General features: G+C 40.1%; 1 protein-coding gene across 1 annotated transcript in view; it reads left to right on the forward strand.

The window, feature by feature from the left end:
* The window catches only part of DNAH11 (dynein axonemal heavy chain 11), a 369,205-nt gene that overhangs the window by 43,081 nt on the left and 305,876 nt on the right, over positions 1 to 20,248 (forward strand). The window contains 9 exon segments of the mRNA XM_059885820.1: positions 2,574 to 2,711; positions 3,026 to 3,150; positions 3,701 to 3,896; positions 9,335 to 9,439; positions 9,591 to 9,983; positions 16,984 to 17,316; positions 18,172 to 18,426; positions 18,511 to 18,680; positions 18,912 to 19,134. Coding sequence (XP_059741803.1) covers positions 2,574 to 2,711; positions 3,026 to 3,150; positions 3,701 to 3,896; positions 9,335 to 9,439; positions 9,591 to 9,983; positions 16,984 to 17,316; positions 18,172 to 18,426; positions 18,511 to 18,680; positions 18,912 to 19,134 — 1,938 coding nt within the window.

Raw genomic sequence — 20,248 nt, forward strand, 5'->3', positions numbered from 1 at the left:
AAAATACAGTGCCTGGGCACCTAGTCAGCGTTCTGTAAACATTGCTTTTATAAAAATATGCATTTTTACTACATTATTTTTCTTGCAAAGAAAGCTGTCTCACACTGATGCACAGAAGAATCCCCACAGATTAGAAAAAAAGACAGGAGGACAATAGAAAACCAAAGTTAGCCTCACCAGACCCCTAAGCTTTGTGAAAACTCGTGGTTGGTCAAGATTAGTTTAAAATCTGAGGGCTCCATAACCAATCAACAGGAATTGTGGGCTTACACTCAGCAGCTTGCTGGGTGTGTGATGGTGTTTTGGTTCACATGTCTGCTTTTTCTGTCCCTGTACTCATTGGCTTCCCCTGCTTGCTAGGACAGTTGATCCTTGAACAATGCTGATCCCCTTCATAGTTGAAAATCAGTGTTTAACTTTTGGTTCCCCTCAGACTTAACTAAGAATAGGCTAGTTTTGACCAGAAGCTTTGCAATAATGAGTGGTCAAAGGATACACAGTTCGTGTGTTATATGTATTGTATAATGTATTCCTACAAGAAAGTAAGCTAGAAAGAAGAGTTATTAAGAAAAATCATAAGGAAGAAAAAACACGCTTACAGGACTGTGTTCTGTTGATTTTTTGAGTTTGTCGTCTCTACAAGATGAATCATCTGTCAATACCTGCATCGGTATTGTGTACCTATATCAATATCTTCTTACATGGTACACACATGTATTACCAACATTAGACATAAAAAAAAACTGAAAAGATAATATGAAAAAGAAATTCATATTTCTTTACATGTGTGATTCATACATTGATAAAATGAAGCAGCAAAAATGAATTCATGATTGCTGCATTTTATCAGTGATTGAATTATTGCTTCTTTTTTTCAGCATGATTGTTTTCTGGTATCCTAGAGCAATTGACAGGACTGTCCCACAATAACCTAGCCTATGTACTAATAACTGAATTATGATGAAATTTTTATGGCATAGAGTATTACAGTCATATTCATAATATGATATTGGTAACATTGTTATTTAAAACTGGTGATAGGCTGATAGGCAATTTCTTCAGTTATGAGAGAGGTATACTGTTTGGTAATGTAATTTTTTGAAAGCAAAGTTATAAAACAGAAGACTACACATTTTTATATTAAATAGATCCTTATATCTCTGTAAGGATAGACTAGTATCTACATATATTTAATGCATTCATGATGCATCTTAAATTTTTGATATTTTTTGGCAACATGGTTTATCTGAGAGTCTTTTCAAATTGTCTCAAATCTCCATAAAACTTTTCCAGTGTCTTTATTGATAAAATTTTGTGTAACAGTAGATCCATGCAGTTGAAGGTCATTTTGTTCAAGGCTCAACTGTGATTTGTCTTCACTGATAATTTTACTGGCATTGGTTCAACCTGCCATGCCCTAATTCTTTTTCTGAGAAAGAATCTGATTATCTCAAAGCGTAGGTTTCAACTACGACTCTGACACTGAAGGAACCGTCCGCCTGTGGAGTGGGTGTCATTGGAACAGGTCGCTACTGCTGCACCAGCTGCTGCTTTGGGGGGGCCTGGTTCCTGTGGTACAAAACACGCGTGGGCATAGACAGGACAGTCCCTGTGACTGATGCTTCCAGTATAACTATGTATTTAGAATTTATTTTACTGAAGGTATAGTTGATTTACAATGTTGTCAATTTCTGCTGTATAGCAGAGTGTTTCAGTTATACATACATATATATATATGCACATTCTTTTTTCACATTCTTTTCCTTCATCGTCTATCACAGGGTAACTGTAATGATTATTATTGTGTGACCTGGAGGTCCTCAGTATGGATATTCTTATTTCAAAGGGTATATGTGTAGGTTGTGGTTCAGTTGCTAACTCATGTCCAGCTCTTTGCAACCCAATAGACTGCAGTACACCAGCCTCCCCTGTCCTATATTATCTCCTGGAGTTTGCACAGATTCATGTCCATTGAGTTGGGGATGCCATCTAACCATTTCATCCTCTGTTGTCCCTTCTCCTACTGCCCGTAATCTTTCCCAGCATCAGAGTCCTTTCCAGTGAGTCAGTTCTTCACATCAGGTGGCCAAAGGATTGGAGCTTCAGCATCAGTCTTTTCAGTGAATATTCAGGGTTGATTTCCTTTAGGATTGACTGGTTTGATCTCTTTGCAGTCCAGTATGTAGGAGAGAAGAGCAAATAAAAAGTATACAGTCTTGCTTCTGTTCTTAAATCTGCAAAGCATCTTCTACATTTCCTGGTGCCCAACAGGAAGTAATAGTGTCAGCTGTGATCAGGGATTGCTAACAGAGGTTCGTTTCTGACTCTTCACTTTCTGGTGAGGAAGGGAAACTGCTTTACATTTAGAATTTGCTTTATTGGATGTGTAGAAATTTTAGTGAGATGCAAAGATGTGTTTTCGATTTGGAGACCTTGCAGGATACTTGCATAGATCTAAATGTTTGCTCTGTATCTAGTCATGGAGGAGGTTTAATGGGGGAAATAGTGAACTGAGTATTTGTATTAACAGCCTATGGTGGTTAACCTTTCTTTCACTTTGATTTTTTTTATAGCTTTTGACCGTATTTGGGAATTTTCTTGAGAAACCAGTTGTCATGGAAATTTTCAGCCCACATTACAGCACACTTGTGCACATGTTCAGTGCAGAGTTGGATATGTGTAAGCAATTGTATAATGAACACATCAGACAGGTGAGTGGGGGGATAAAGTCTGGCACATTCACAGCATCATATTGTGGGTCAGGGTGTCAAGTAGAACTACACTGAGTGATACCTAAAGGTGAGATACAGGCACTGAAGTTGTTATGCTTTTATTTAACTGGTTTCCTATGGATATGAATAATCTGCTTTAGGACCTTAACTCTTCTACCAACCAAGTTACTTAGCACATGTGCTTTATGTATTTATTCTGTAAAAGTGCCAAAATGAGCAATTGTTCACAAGGTTGGAGTGTACTCTCATTAAATGTTCCCTTTCTTCCTCTTCACCACAATATCAATTTGCAGATTGAACAAGGAAATGTAGTTCTTAACAAGAATATGCCATTTACTTCAGGAAATATCAAATGGGCTAAAGAGGTTCTTGACCGACTTCAGATGTTTTGGTCAAACTTTGCATCTCTCCGTTATCTGTAAGTAGTTGGGCTTTCCTGGTAACACTATCCCTGTGACACAGGCAATTTTGATATAGAGTGGTGAGCTCTTCATTTTAGTGCTTATTGCCTTATTTAACTCTTGTCATTGTCTGGCTTGTTGAGAGGGATTTATTCCCATGGTTTGGAGTATGCTTAATAGGACTTAGAACTTCCTATATTTCTATGTTTTGGGTCTTTTTTTTCCTTTTCACTTTTCCATTTCATCCAAAATATGCTGATAATTTTTGTTACTGTTTTTCCTTTCTCCAATAACTAGCATTCCTTTTTTTTTTTTTTTTTGCAGACTTTTATATCTTTCTCTTTTCTTTGTAGGGATAGGGATTGACAACCTGTTGCTATTTGATTTAAATGTTTGGCATTCCATTTATTTTATAACTATCTTTTTTAAACAAAGACTGGGAAGAAGCATTGTTTGACCTTTATTGGTTTTCTTCCTGGTTTATAGTGTTACATTTTCTAGTGTGTATTATTATAAAGTAATTAAGCTGAAGCCTCTCTAATATATGGAAAAACCATATTCCTACAGATTCTTGGAAAGTCCTGATGATACCTTGGTTTATCAGAAGTATGTTGAGATGACAACTTTGCTGAACCAATTTGAAGATCATATCTATAATGAATGGAAAAGCAATGTGAATGAAATCTGTGAATTTAATTTGAATCAGCCCTTAGTTAAATTCAGTGCCACAAGTGGTCTTCTCAGTGTCAACTTTGACCCAAAGGTAGGGTTTAATGTTTTTAAAATGTTTTACAAATGCCCTTTTTATTATAAGTGTATGCCTAATACCTCCAGTCATTTATAAATATTTTATTTTGGGAAAATGTCAGAGCTATGAGGACTGTAACTTAAAACAGCTTCTTTATGTCTCCTTTAAAGATTTGTTTACCAAATTTTATATCAATTATTTTCTTATTTTGTCTTGTAATTATTTATTTACTACTTCCACTTGACTGGATAATGAGTTACTTGAGAGTCAGGTCCATCGTATTTCATCTTTGTGTTTGTGTGTCTAACATAGTATTTGGCACTTGATAACATTCAATAGATGTCAGTTTAATTGAACAGAATCAATAGTCTTTGATCAGTTTTTTTCTGGCTTATGTTTTCTGGCCCTGTCTCATGGTAGTCCAACTTTATGCCTAGGAGGTGAGAAAATTAGTCTCACTGACTTTATTTTTTATTTATGTATTTTTTTACTTAAAATGGGTACATTTTATTATATATAAATTATACATAAATATAGTTAATTTAAAAACAAAACATCAGATCAGATCAGATCAGTTGCTCAGTCGTGTCCAACTCTTTGCGACCCTATGAATTGCAGCACGCCAGGCCTCCCTGTCCATCACCAACTCCCGGAGTTCACTCAGACTCACGTCTATCGAGTCAGTGATGCCATCCAGCCATCTCATCCTCTGTCGTCCCCTTCTCCTCCTGCCCCCAATCCCTCCCAGCATCAGAGTCTTTTCCAGTGAGTCAACTCTTCACATGAGGTGGCCAAAGTACTGAGTTTCAGCTTACCATCATTCCTTCCAAAGAAATCCCAGGGCTGATCTCCTTCAGAATGGACTGGTTGGATCTCCTTGCAGTCCAAGGGACTCTCAAGAGTCTTCTCCAACACCACAGTTCAAAAGCATCAATTCATCAGCGCTCAGCCTTCTTCACAGTCCAACTCTCACATCCATACATGACCACAGGAAAAACCATAGCCTTGGGAGCCAGCACCAGTGTAGGGAAACCTAACCTGTAATCGACAAATTGCTGGAGGCTCAGTGTGGACAAGTCTGAGAGCTGAAAACTTCAGGTGGGAGAGGTAATGCATCACATAGTGATTATGGTCAATAATACCGAGTCATAAACTTCAGAGTTGCCAAGAGACTAGATCATAATTGTTCCTGCCACAAAAAAAAAAAAAAAAAAAGGGAATGATAATTATGTGACATGATACAGCTGTTAGTGAGCACCACAGTGATAGTCACATTGCAACATATAAATGTATCAAATCAACATATAGTACACTTAATTATGACAACTGAAACTTGGTAAGAGAAAGCAAAAACACATCCTAAACTTCAGGGGTGCCCAGTCACTGGAGGTGGAGCTTACGTTTCTGGGAGTTTTTTACTTCCTGGAGCTCCACCAGGTCCTCACTCATCTGCAGTGAATAGTGAAAGTGAAAGTTGCTCAGTCATGTCTGATTCTGTGCGACCCTGTGGACTATACAGTCCTTGGAATTCTCCAGGCCAGAATACTGGAGTGGGTAGCCTTTCCCTTCTCCAGGGAATCTTCCCAGCCCAGGTGTCCCGCATTGCAGGTGGATTCTTTACCAGTTGAGCCACAGGGGAAGCCCAAGAATACTGGAGTGGGTAGCCTATCCCTTCTCCAGCAGATCTTTCCCACCCAGAAATCGAACTGGGGTCTCCTGCATTGCAGGTGGATTCTTTACCAACTGAGCTATCAGGGAAGCTCCTCCAGTGAATCCTGGAGGAAAATACTTCCGGCAGGAGGAAAGGAAAGGACCACTTTGAAACGTGCCAGAGACTTCTGTTCTTCTCAACAAGGTCTGCTCTGAGGAGAAGCTGTCTTCCCAGGGCCTGGCCTACCTGGGGGAAGGAAAGTGCCAACTCCAGGCCACTCTAGCTATGCTATCCCACCTATGGGTGGGGAGTGAGAACCGAGAAGCACTGGTGAAGGGCATGGTCCACCAGCTCACCAAAAAGTTGAGACCTGATAGCAGGATTATGCAACCCTTCCCTACCCCAAACCTTACTCTCACATCACTAAAGGTCTGTTGACTGCAATGTATCCTGTCTACCTCGTATATCTTGTCTACCTTTCAATAAAAGTTTACAAGGCATTCTGAAAGGCAAAAACACATTTTGAGGAGGCTAAGCATCAGAACCAGAATCAGATATGGTGGAAATGTTGGAATTATCAGATTATGAATTTAGAAACCTACAACTAATATGTTAAGAGCCTTAATTGGAAAAGTAGACAATATGCCAAACCAGATGATGTAAAGAGAAAGATGGAAATTCTAAGAGAGAATGAAAAAGAAATGCTGGAGATCAAACCCACTGTAACAGACATGAAGGATGCCTTTGATGGGCTCATTAGTAGACTGGACATGCCAAGGAAAGAGCTTTGAGCTTGAGGATATGATGCTAGAAACTTCCAAAACTGAAAAATAAAGAGAAAAAAGACTGAGGAAAAAATTCCCAGAACAGAACAGAACAGGACGGACTATCCAAGAACTGTGGGACAACTACAAAAGTATGATGGCTATAATGGAAATACCAGAGGAGAAGATAGAAAGGGACAGAAGAAATGTTTGAAGCAATAATGACTGAGAATTTTCCCCGATTAATGTTAGACATCAAAGTACAGATCCAGGAAGCTCAGAGAACACCGAGCAGGATAAATCCCCTCCCCACAATCATATTCAAACTTCAGAAAGTCAAAAATAGAAACATTCTGAAAGAAGATGGGAGGGGGGGACACTTCATTTATAAAGGAGCAGAGGTAAGAATTGCATCTGACATCTCAGAAACCATGCAAGAAATCAAGAAGAGAGTTCAGTGAAGTATCTGAAGTGTTAAAGGGAAAAAACAAAAGCAAAGCACCAACTTAGAATTCTGTACCCTGTGAAATTATCCTTCACGAGTGAAAGAGAAATACTTTCTCAAACAAAAATTGAAGGAATTTGTTGCCAGAAATGTTACCTTGCAAGAAATGTTATAAAGTTCTTCAGACAGAAGGAAAACTATATAGGAGTCTCACTGACTTTAATAGTCACAGGCTGTACCCAAGTTCTGATTCATTTTCTGAAATACTACAAAGAATAGCATCACCTAATTTTTCTTATTAACCTCAAGACATGTGTATAAATGTATAACCTGGAGAACTGAGGATTTTCTCTACCTTCTGATCGCATAAAACCAATTTATAAAAAATGAATTTCTGAGATGTTTTGGAGATAATCCCTACAATTCTGCCACAAGGGATTATAAACACACAAAATGTAGTGCACTAGTTAAACCATGGAGTGACAACCTGAGGAAGTCAGTTGGATTACCTTCTAAAGCGTGTTGCGTGGTCTCTTCCTCAGAACCTTGAATTAAGGCTACAGTCAGTTCTGCTCTGACATGACATATGCGTTCCTGAAAATCACTTCACAGTGAAAGACTGCACATAAAAAGTGCAGGACTGAGGGGAATGTGAGGGCCAGGGCACAGTGCTCAAAAGCTTTGTCAGTGATAATCAAAAATAAAGGTCAGACAGAACAACAAATAACTGTGTGTGGTATCACTTATATGGGGAATCTAAAAAATATAGCACGTGAGTGAATATAACAAAAGGAAACAGACTCACAGATACAGAAAACAAGCGAGTGGTTACTACTGGGGAGAGGGAAGGGGTGGGACAAGCCAGGGGTAAGGGGTTAAAAGATTCGAACTCTTAGGTATAACATAAGCTACAAGGATATATGTTGTATAAAGTGGGGAATACAGCAAATGCTTTACAATAACTACAAATGAAGCATAACCTTTAAAAAGTGTGAACATACTGTACACCGGTAACTTATATAACATTGCACAGCAACTATACTCTAATAAGAAAAAAGCAGAAACAAAACCAGGAGAAAGGGTAGCATACTTTTTTATACATTTTAAATGGCTAGGTAATAGATAAATTCTCCAATGAACTGACACTTTCTCCTGACAAAGACACGAAGTTTGTTCAGAAGTACGTTACGACTTGTGTGTTACTGTGAAGTGGGGGAAGGAGGGTCATTTGAAACCAGACAAAAGTCCTGCCACCAGCAGTGGATGGGTGTGTGTCATCACTCACGTGTAAATGGCAGTGGATGTTTATGAGGTGTGCGTGTGAAAATTTTGTCTTCCTAATAAAACCTTCAGTTTACTTGGGCGCAGTTTTTAGCATTTATGTAGCATTTCTTGTGGATAAATCTGCAGATAAGCAAAGACAAAACTTGTGGCATACTCAAATTCCTCTCTGGTATATAATGATGTCACGTTTTCAAAATAAGCATTATAACAGAACTAACAGTGCTGGGAAAAGGTCGAGGTCCATTTATGGCCTTCCATTTCAGACCTTCATGTAGATGTTGCTTGAATTTTTTCTCTGACAGTGAGCCACAACCAGTGATTTCTGCCTATATTATTACTTTTTTAAACTAATTTTGTATTGGTGTATAGCTAATAAACAATGTTGTGATAGTTTCAGATGAACAGCGAAGGGACTTAGCTCTACATATATATGTGTCCATCCTCCTCCAAAACCCCCTCTCATCCAGGATGGTACATAACTGAGTAGAGTTCTGTGTGCTATACAGTAGGCTTATCTATTGTAAATATAGCAGTGGGTACCTGAACTTCCCAAACTCCCTAACTATTCCTTCCCCCTGGCAACCATAAGTTCATTTTCTAAGTCTGTGAGTCTCTTTCTGTTTTGTAAGTAACTTATCTACCTTTATTAGTTATATACTTCTATGTCATATGGAATGTATCATTATTGCTTTGAAAAAGCATAAGAAACAAAAACCTCTCTGCCCTGACAGTTTGAAAATATGATAATCACTGATGAAATTACAAGCATTTTGATGTTAACTTGTGTTAAAATAGAATGGTATCCTTCAGTCAGTTCAGTTCAGTCACTCAGTCATGTCTGACTCTTTGTGACCCCATGGACTGCAGCACCCCAAGCCTCCCTGTCCATCACCAACTCCCAGAGCTTGCTCAAACTCATGTCCATTGAGTCTGATTCCATTCAACCATCTCATCCTCTGTCATCCGCTTCTCCTCCTGCCTTCAGTCTTTCCCAGCATCAGGATCTTTTCCAGTGAATCAGTTCTTCACATCAGGTGGCCAAAGTGTTGGAGTTTCAACTTTACCATCAGTCCTTCCAATGAGTATTCAGGACTGATTTCCTTTAGGATGGACTGGTTGAATCTCTTTGCAGTCCAAGGGACTCTCAAGAGTCTCCTCTAACACCACAGTTCAAAAGCATCAGTTCTTTGGCATTCAGCTTTCTTTAATTTTCAACTTTCAGATCCATACATGACTACTGGAAAAACCATAGCTTTAACTAGATGGATATCCTTAAAATATGTAATAATTCTTGCTTTTCTTTTAATAGCTAGTGGCCGTATTAAGAGAAGTGAAATACCTTTTGATGTTGAAGAAATCAGACATACCAGATTCAGCCTTCACCATCTTCAAAAAAAGAAACACTCTCTTAAAGGTCTGTGTTTTCAGATATTGGGGCAGATTTTGAAAAGAAATAGTTGGAATTTTAATTATTAACATGTAGACCTATGATACTTTCATGGCTCCAAGAGAAAGCAGCTGTAACATATGTGGTGCTTTTTGTTTCGGGGTTTTCTTTTGCTCAGTACATTGGAAATCTTGAACTTCTTGTGCACGGATATAATAAGCTGAAACAGACTCTTCTGGAAGTTGAATACCCCCTGATTGAGGACGAGCTGAGGACGGTGGATGAGGAACTGCAGGCAGCCGCCACATCGCTGACATGGCAGGATGACTGCTGGGAGGATATCAAGAGGGTAAGGATGGCCACCTCAGAGCTGGAGCGCAGAGTGGAGCGTGCGCAGAATAACGTCAGAGTGATCCAGCAGACCCTGCGGGCTTGGGCCGAGTGCCCGCTCCTTCCCAGGAGAGAACACAGGCGGGAGACCACCATGACTTGGGAGGACAAGAGTGAATTATTTACGAAAAAATACAAGCGAATCCGGGAAGACGGCTGCAAGATACACAACTTGGTTGAGGTACTTGCCTTTTTCTTTTTTAATTTCTATTTGTTTATTTGCTGCACCAGGTCTTACTTGCAACATGTAGGATCTTCCCTGTAGCATGTGGGCTTCTCTGGAGTTGTGTTGTGCAGGCACCAGAGTGTGCAGACTCAGTAGTTAGTGTTCAGGCTCGTAGTTGCTGTGCGATGCTGGGATCTTAGTTCTCTGACCACGGGTGGAGCCTGTGTCCCCTGCATTGGAAAGCGAATCCTTACCCACTGGACCAACAGGAAGTTACCAAGCCCCCCAGCCATACTTGCTTTTAAGGCTTCAAAGTTTATAGCAGCTCCTTTCATTAAGTTTGTTTCTTTTGTTCAGTCACTTAGTCCTTTCCGACTCTGCAACCCCATGGACTGTAGCACACCAGTCTTCCCTCTGTCCTTCACTGTCTCCCAGACTTTGCTCAAAATCATGTGCATTGAGTCAGTGATGCTGTCTAACCATCTCATTCTCTGTAGTCCCCTTCTCCTCCTGCCCTCAATCTTTCCCAGCTTCAGGGTCTTTTCCAGTGAGTCAGCTCTTTGCATCAGGTGGCCAAAGTATTGGAGCTTCAGCATCAGTGCTTCCATTGAATATTCAGGGTTGATTTCCTTTAGGATACACTGGTTGGATCTCCTAGCAGTCCAAGGGACTCTCAAGAGTCTTCTCCAGCACCACAGTTTGAAAGCATCACTTTTTTGGCTCTTAGCTTTCTTTATGGTCCAACTCTCACATCCATACATGACTACTGCAAAAACCATAGTTTTGACTGTACGGACTTTGTTGGCAAAGTGATGTCTCTGCTTTTTAATACACTGTCTGGGTATGTCTTAGCTTTCCTTCCAGGGAACAAGTGTCTGTGAGTTTCATGGCTATAGTCACTGTCTGAAGTTATTTTGGAGCCCAAGAAAATAAAAGCTATCACTTCTTCCATTTTTTTTCCCTTCCCTTTGCTGTGAAATGATGGGGCAGATGCCATGATCTTAGTTTTTTGAATGTTGAGTTTTAATCCAGCTTTTTCACGCTTTTCTTTCACCTTCATCAGGACGTTCTTTAGTTCCTTTTCACTTTCTGCCATGAGGGTGGTACCATCTGCATGTGTGAGGTTGTTAATATTTCTCCTGGCAATCCTGATTCCAGCTTGTGATTCACACAGCCTGACATTTCTCATGATGTACTCTGCATATAAGTTAAATAAACAGGGTGACAATATACAGCCTTGTCATTCTCCTTTTCCATTTTGAACCAGTCTGTTGTTCTATGTCTGGTTCTAACTGTTGCTTCTTGACCTGCTTACAGATTTTTCAGGAGATAGGGAAGGTGGTCTGGTATTCCCATCTTTTAAAGAATTTTCCACAGTTTGTTGTGATCCACACAGTCAAAGGCTGTAGCATAGTCAGTGAAGCAGAAGTAGTTGCTTTTCTGAAACTGCCTTGCTTTCTCCATGATCTAACAAATGTTGGCAATTTGATCTCTGGTTTGTCTACCTCTTCAAGCCCCAGCTTGTACATCTTATACATTTGCATACTACTGAAGCCTAGCTTGAAGGATTTTGAACGTAACCTGGCTAGCATGTGAAAATGAGCACAATTGTTTGAATATTATTTAGCACTGCCCTTCTTTGGTATTGGAATAAAAACTGACCTTTTCCAGTCCTCGGGCCACTGTTGAGGTTTCCAAATTTGCTGGCGTATTGAGTGCAGCACTTTAACAGCATCATCCTTTAGGATTTGAAATAGTTCAGAAGGGCTCTTTTATTGGACCCAAAAGAGCTTTATGTATGGTTTTACTAAGCATTGAAAATGGAGGAATTTGTATTACTTGCCTGTCATTTCTTAGACCTTACTGTGCTCATGTCTGAGGGAAGAGATAGGAATATGGGATCTTTTGGTAAAACAGAGAGGCTAGAAATGGGGTTGTTGTCTTGGTCATAGTTATCACCTGTTTTGAATGCTGTGAGTAGCTACCACTGTTGGGCAAATGCTCTGTGTGACATCCATCTTGTTGACATCATCTCATGTAACCCTCTCAACCACCCACTAAGGGTGACACCGGTAGTTACTCTCCTTACAACAAGTACTTGAGCTTTTGAAGCAGTGATAGGCACTATTCCAGAGTTATCAAGGTAGGAGAAGATACAAAATAAAGCAAGAGCAAAGAACAGAAGACAGAAAGCAAAGCAAACGAAAAAAGACTCTTGTTTCTTAAACCATACACCCTTGTCAGGGAATAGAGAAAGAGAAAATAAAAAATATATAATAGTACCTCAGTTGATCATAGGAGCAGGGGTGAAAAATAAACAGAGATGGCAAGAGAGAGACTCAGTGGCAGGCAGGGTGGACGTTGTATTTGAGGTGGTTAGAAGGACCTCTTTACTGAGGTAGCATTTCTGCTGAGAACTGAAAAGGAAAGCACTATGTGGAAAACAAAAGAAGGATGTTCTAGTATCAAAGTACAAAAGCTACAGGAGTATCGGTCGTGTGACAAAGCAATGATAAACCCGGTCAGTGTATTAAAAAGCAAAGACATCACTTTGCCAACAAAGGTCTCAGAGTCAAAGCTCTGGTTTTTCCAGTAGTTATATACCGATGTGAGAGTTGGACCATAAACAAAGCTGAGTGCTGAAGAACTGATGTTTTTGAATTGTTATGACCAACCTAGACAGCATATTAAGAAGCAGAGACATTCCTTTACCAACAAAGGTCTGTCTAGTCAAAGCTATGGTTTTTCCAGTAGTCATGTATGGATGAGAGAGTGAGACTATAAAGAAAGCTGAGAACTGAAGAATTGATGCTTTTGAACTGTGGTGTTTGAGAAGACTCTTGAGAGTCCCTTGGACTGCAAGGAGGTCAAACCAGTCAATCCTAAAGGAAATTAACCCCAAATATTTATTGGAAGGACCGATATTGAAGCTGAAGTTCCAATACTTTGGCTACTTGATGCAAAGAGTAGAAAAGGACACTGATGCTGGGATAGATTGGAAGGCAAAAAGAGAAGGGGGTGGCAGAGGATGAGATGGTTGGATACCATCACCGACTCAGTGGACATGAGTTTGAAAACTCTGGGAGATAATGGAGGATACAGGGAAGCCTGCCATGCTGCAGTCCATGGGGTCACAAAGAGTCACACACGACTTAGGGACTGAACAGTAATGGGTAGCATATCTAAGGATCAGTTAGAGAGCCAGCCTGCCTGAAGCGTAATTTCCAAGGGGAATAATTGCACATAATTACGTTTGAAAGGGACTAAGGACAAATCCCTGGTGACTCAGGAAAGAATCTGCCTTCAGTGCAAGAGACATGATATCCATCCTGGGTCAGGAAGATCCCCTGGAGAAGGGAATGACAACCCACTCCAGTATTCTTGCTGGGAAATTCCATGGACAGAGGAACTTGCGGACTATAGTCCTTGGGGTTGCAAAGAGTCAGACATAACTGAGTGCCTGCTTTTAAGGGGCAAATCACACAGGATCAGCAGGCCATTTTGAGAACTTTGGGTTTTGCTCTAAGGGGAAATAGCAGCCAGAGACTCTCTGCTCATAGGCCTTCCCTGTTGAGTGAAATGGGAGGCAGGAGATGGTAGAGAGAGAGACCATGAGGGATGAGTCTACAATCCAGGTGATGATGGCTTAGGTCAGGGTGACAGTGGTAAAGAGTAGTCATGTGCTGGATGTATTTTGAAGGCAGAGCCAAGAATATCTTCTGTGACAAGTCAGGGGACAGAGAAGTCGAAGATGAAATTGAGGTTTTTGGTCTGGGCCACTGGGAAAATAGTTTCCCTTTACTGACATGAGGAGGGCTATGGGAGAGCAAGATGTTGTAGAGAAAAGACAGGATTTGTCTTTGGGCATGTTAGTTAGAGATGTCCACCCAAGCGGAGATTTTTGCATAGACTGGCTTTGGAATTCTGTGAAGAAAAGCAGCAAATGCATTCACTAAAAAGTAACGTATGGGACATTTGATATGCTGTACTGAGTGTCACAAAATAGGGGGGAAAAAAGAGAAAAATGCATATGGGTTTCAAAGACTCTGTTCACTTGCAAGTTTGTCTGAAATATCTAAGGAAGTATTAGTTTTCCCTACTGGTAACACTTATAAGGCTTTGCTGACTGCCTGTGTTAGCACTCTCGGGCTGCTAGTAACAGAGTAACAAATTCTGTAACAAAGTACCACAGATGGATGTCTTAGAACAACTGAATTGTATTCTCACACTGACTGGAGGCTAAAAGTGTGAAATCAAGGTGTGGGTAGGGCCATGCTCCCGCTGAAGGCTCTCCCTAAGGCCTGGGTAGCTGGGGCTTCCCGGGTGGCTCAATGGTAAAGAATCTGCCTGCCTATGTAGGAGATGCAGGTTTGATCCCTGGGTCGGGAAGATCCCCAGGGGAAAGAAACGGCAACCCACCCCAATATTCTTGCCTGGGAAATCTCATGGACAGAGGAGTCTGGCGGGCTACAAGTCCATTGGATCTCAAAAGAGTCAGATATGACTTAGCGACTAAACAAGGCTTGAAGGGAATCAAAGGGATGTTATGATATGTAAAGAGAAAGTTTTTTCAGCAGTATCTTAACTTACTCATTCCGTTGACTATTCCTAGTTTGCCAAGGTACTGTGAATTATGCTGACTTTCAGGACACACTTACGAGTGTTCATGCCTTAGAATCTGTGTCATGGAGGACAGATGATGGGTTATGATTAGCTTCTTCTATTGTATTTTCTTGATAATAAAAAAGTAGACTCCCCAAACAGTGACTTGGGGGTTTAGACCAGTAAAATTTATGAATCCTGATCAAAATGCATTGAAATTGTTGCCAATATATGACTGGAAATAGTTATAAGCAAGGTTTTGTTGTGTTATTCTCACAGAGTAAGTTTGGAGTTTTTCTACTGGTAAGTAAACTCTGCTTTATGCCTTTAAGTAAAAAACTAAGAAGCTTTGAAGTCACCAGGAACTGTGGAGAGCTTCCAGTTTGAGGGAGTGCAACTTTAAAATAGAAATGAAGCAATTACTTGTTTCTGTAGTCTGTGTTTTAAATGATTGCCCCACCTCTTATTAGCTCATCATTTTGAGCTTGGTCCTCAGACTTCCAGTGAGGAGTGTGGTTTTGGGAAAGCCAGCAGCAGGTGGGTAAGCTCTGCCTTTTCATGCCATGCCCTTGTGGCTGTCGATTCTCAGTGCATGTCTGTAGTCAGCATCTAAGATGATGAGAAGGGCAGAACCGTGGACGATTGGGTCTGGAAGGGACCTGAGTGATCATTCAGTCACCCAAAGCTCTCCCTTCTATTTCTCTTCCTCCCTATACTGTAAATTGTTGAAACTACAACAACTTCTTGTAAGTGGCACTGTAGTGATATACACTGAGTCTCTTGATATGAGAAAGTAGGAACAGTGAGGAAATCACAGGTGTATTACTGTGACGTGTTGCAAAGAACCCTGCTTTGAGGAGTCAGGAGGCCTGGCTTCTAGTTCTCGTTCCTATTAATGGGATGCTGGATGCATTTTAGGTCTTTGTTTTATACCTTCAAGATGCAGAGCCTGAACTCTTTAAGATAGTCTTTGAGGATTTTTTTCACCCCTTTGACCTCTGTACTTCTTTCTGGTTTCCGCAGTGGAGACAGGACTGCTGTGCACAGCTGTCTGGGGTGTGTACTGCCCAGCTCCAGCGGTGTGGGTCATATACAACACACAGATGTGAATGCTTCCACCTGGGTGGTGGAAAAGACAGCATCCCTGAAAACAGCAGTTCTTAAATTTGTTAGAACGCAAAAAAAAAAAAAAAAAAAGAACAACCCTCAAAAACTTGCTAATTCCTGCCCTGCTTTATCAGGATTGAGAGTCACCTCTGTAATTCTGATTCTTGCCTGTAGCACACACCTTTGAATCCTGGATCATATCTCCACAGTGGTGAATAATCAAAGAAAGCATAATCTACCTTATAATCAGCTGTTTTGCTATCATCTTTTCTCTGTGTCCCCCTTGGTAGCTCAGATGGTAAAGAAATCTGCCTGCAATGCTGGAGACCTGGGTTTGATCCTTGGGTCAGGAAGATCCAAGGATGGCAACCCACTGCAGTATTCTTGCCAGGAAAATTCCATGGACAGGCTGTCGTCCAGAGGGTCACAAAGAATCGGACACGATTGAGTGGCTAACACACTTTCTCTGTGTCACAGTAGCTTCTGTCTTCTGCATCTATTCTCTGGCCTGTATAGACTTCAGCCTTTGCCACTCAGAAGGTACCCCTGGAACCAGCCTTGTTGCTCACCTGACCTTTTCAAATCTCTGTCCCTCGACCTGCTACACTGTGCCCAACCTCTAGTCTCCTTAACCGTGTCCAGGTCTGGGCTGTTGTGCCCCTTGACCCACCCATGGGGAGATGTAGAAGTTGAATTTGATGTTATTGAAGCACAAAAGGAGGTTGGACTTCCCTAGGTCGGTGTTTCCCAAGTTGAGTTAGTATTATTCCTCCAGCTGCTCATACGTGGGTGGCCCAAAATAATTTTGTGTTTGAAGACAATCAGTTAAACCAGGTTAATGGACTTTAACATAAGTACAGTGCAAGTCCCCAAAAATGGCCTAGAGCACATCACCCTATGCTGACTTAGTGATCTCTGGTTACCCCAGCACAGTGTTCTCCGGCCGACTGGCTGGATGGGGGAACCTCATTTACAGGAGAGGGCCTGGAAGGTCAAGTCTCAGACTCCATCCATCTAGGATGTTTTGGGAAATAGTGTAGTTTTTGTGTGTATTTGTAGGTAGCAGTCTTCGTAATGATTTCTCCTTTAAAGAATGACTTTTGAATGTATTTTATAGATAAACTAAGTGTTACAAAATCCTGCTTAGGTCATTGCCATCTGGCTTAAGATTCTACAACTAAGCATTTGAATGTTTCTATGTTGTACCCCCAAATGCAGCCCCTTTAATGTACTATTTAAATGAACAGCTTTCATTTTTATACTCACTGTTGTCTATACTGATCTATTAATACTTGTCTGTTGGTAGGAAAATAGGAAGCTATTCAGAGCCAATCCTGCTCTGGATGCCTGGAAGATTTATGTAGAATTCATTGATGACATCGTGGTGGAAGGCTTTTTTCAAGCAATAATGCATGACTTAGACTTCTTCCTGAAGAACACAGAGAAACAATTGAAACCTGCACCATTTTTTCAAGCACAGATGATCTTAATGCCCCCAGAGATTCTGTTTAAGCCTTCTTTAGAAAGAGAGGCTGGAGATGGCTTCTATGATCTGGTGGAAGAAATGCTGTGCAGTAGTTTCAGAATGTCTGCCCAGATGAAGCGAGTAGCAGCACATCTGGAAACAGAAAACTACCAGGTATGCTCTTTGTAAATAGGTATTATGCTTATTGTTAATTATATGTACATAATAGATTAAGAGCTTATACATGCATTTATTAATAGTGATACTGAATACTGAATGCAGAAAATAGAATACAGAGAGATCAAGGAAACTTAAAAGGAAACAAATTCTTTAAAAAGTTTACATATTTTTAAAAGTTCAACATATTTACATATATTTTATCCAATTTTGCACATATGTTTAGAGTTACAAACAAATGCAAAGCTAATTCCAAAGCTTTTATTCTGAATATACTTGAGTTTTGAGTTCTAGTGTTTTCTGTATTCTGATGTTCACACTTCTTTGCTGTATTTATACCAAGTATGGTTAATTTTATTTGTAACTAACCTAAAAGCAACATCCTGTGAGCTGATCCTGAGGCAGCCAGGAAAATCAGGAATTTTAGAACAGCCTTTTAAAACGGGATAAAGCCACATGAAAGAAAGCACTTCATTCTTGATATATAAATGCAAAAGAGAAAATATTAAGAAACAATATTTCAGATGAAAAGGCAGAAAAGAATATAGAGATTGCAACTTCCCTGAATTCAAAACAAATGTGCTTACGCAACTACCCAGATATTTGAATATGTAATGCCCATACAAATATATGTATATTAATGACAATTATTATTATAAAATTAGCTTTTATATTAATGATTCAAAATTAATTGGGATAATGAGCATAAAGAAAGAAGTTGGGAAAGGCAACACAGTTTTTTATCTTACTAACTATTCTCCTTTTGAAGACTGGCCTTGGAGAACGTTAGGCTGCACATAATTGAAAGAACACGGTTGAGTTTTGTAAATGCTTGGCTCTCCTGTTGTTTAGAGTGATGTGGACAACATGCTGGGCCTGGCAGAAGGTAGGCAGGAGATCATGAGGAGAGTAGCAGACGTTATCAGCAAAGTCTTGGACTTCAGAAACACCCTGGACACGTATGCTTACCTCTGGGTAGAAGACCGAGCCGAGTTCATGAAGCACTTCCTTCTATATGGCCCTACTGTGTCGGCTGAGGAGATGGAGCCTCATGTGAATGAAGAGGTCCCTGAACAATCACCAACACTTGAGCAGTTCAAAGAACAGGCAAGGAAAACCCTAAGCAGTCAATCTAGTTTCTGGGTTTTGACTGAGTTGTTGCACAGTGACTAATTTTTTTTCTAATTATAGATTGACATTTATGAGGCCCTGTATGTTCAGATGAGCAAGTTTGATGACTTCAGGGTGTTTGATAGTTGGTTCAAGGTGGACATGAAGCCTTTTAAAGTGAGCTTGCTGAACATCATCAGGAAATGGAGCTGGATGTTTCAGGAGCATCTTTTGAGATTTGTCATTGACAGGTAGCCCTTTGTGTTTTGGCATTTGGAATTATAACTTCTTATACCTGACTGCTTCTTAAAACTGATGTATTAATTTTAAGAGCATTAAAATTGCCAGTTTTATAATACAGTTAACAAGCATTTACTTAGGTAAATACTGAAAATAAGAATCAGTCAAAAGCCTTATTCTTCTAAGTTTTAATGAGTTTAATTTGTGTTTGTATATGTGTATGTACATACATGTCTTTATAGCCTGAATGAGCTACAAGAATTTATAAAGGAGACAGATGCTGGACTTCAGAGAGAATTAAGTGAAGGCGATCATGATGGTTTAGTTGACATTATGGAGCATCTTCTGGCTGTAAGAAGCCGACAGAGAGCTACTGATGAACTCTTTGAACCACTGAAAGAAACCATCACACTCTTGGAAATGTATGGCCAGAAGATGCCTGAGCACGTCTATACTCAGCTAAAGGTGAGTGTAGTGGTAAAATAGTCACGATTACCATAAACTGAGCACCTCCTGTACCCACATTCATTCTTCACGTGTACTCTCTTAGGACTCCTCGTAGCAACATATTCTGTAGATATTAATGTTTCCATTTTACAGCTTAGGAATCTGAAGCTGAAAGGGACTTAATAATTTTCTAAGGGCCACTCAAGTAATGAAGCCAGGACATACAAATCTAGGGGTATTTCATGCCCAAATCCTTGCTCTGCATGGCTGTGCTTCACCATCTTCACGTTCAGGTAATAAGAGAGTCTCTCAAGGACTTTTTTGGGGTTCTTCTTATATCTTCACTTTCCCATGTGAAATGAACTCCAGCTCTCTTTTTCATCTAAAATTGCCTATCAGTTGAGAACTGTCCTAGTCTTTGGAAACAAATCGTGGACATGTTAATAAAGAATAAATAAAGCCCAATTTGGATGGAGAAATCACTGTTTCCTAAGCAGGGTTTCTGTGTCACCCTGCTCTTTCTATGTTCTGGATTGACTTGGCTGCTGTGTGCCAAATGGTGTACAAAGTCTTTGTGCTTACAACTGAATTCATGAATAAAAATCTCACCATTGAGATGCTATTCCCATGTTCATGTTGAAGTTCTATAGATAGTTTATGTATTTGCATCATCTACCAGCTTCCAGGACGGCTTTATGTTTGACTGGGTTTCAGTCATGTGATCAGTTTCTGCATTAAGAAAAAAAAACAAAAACTTTTTATTGAATTCTGTCTAGTTCAGTGATTAGAGCATGGAGCTCAAACTAGGATTTCTTTTTTGGAAATCCATCTCATATGTTTGTCTCAGAGCATGCTTCCTCTTCAGTACAATATCCCTCAAGATCCCTCACTTGTAACATTTGTCTATACTGTCTCCGATTCCCCATGTTTTTTAAAAAAACTGAGGTGAAATTCACAGTTCATATAACGTAAAAGTGACCGCTTCAAAATGTGTGGCATTAGTACATTCACAAGGTTGTGTAACCACTGGCTCTATCTATTATAGTTTCAGAACATTTTCATCGCCTTCAAAGAAACTCCATGTCCATTAGTGGTCATTCCCCACTACCTGCCCTCAGTCCGAGGCTACTGT

The sequence above is a fragment of the Bos taurus genome, chromosome 4 (genome assembly GCF_002263795.3).
Source record: "Bos taurus isolate L1 Dominette 01449 registration number 42190680 breed Hereford chromosome 4, ARS-UCD2.0, whole genome shotgun sequence".
Classification (NCBI taxonomy): domain Eukaryota; kingdom Metazoa; phylum Chordata; class Mammalia; order Artiodactyla; family Bovidae; genus Bos; species Bos taurus.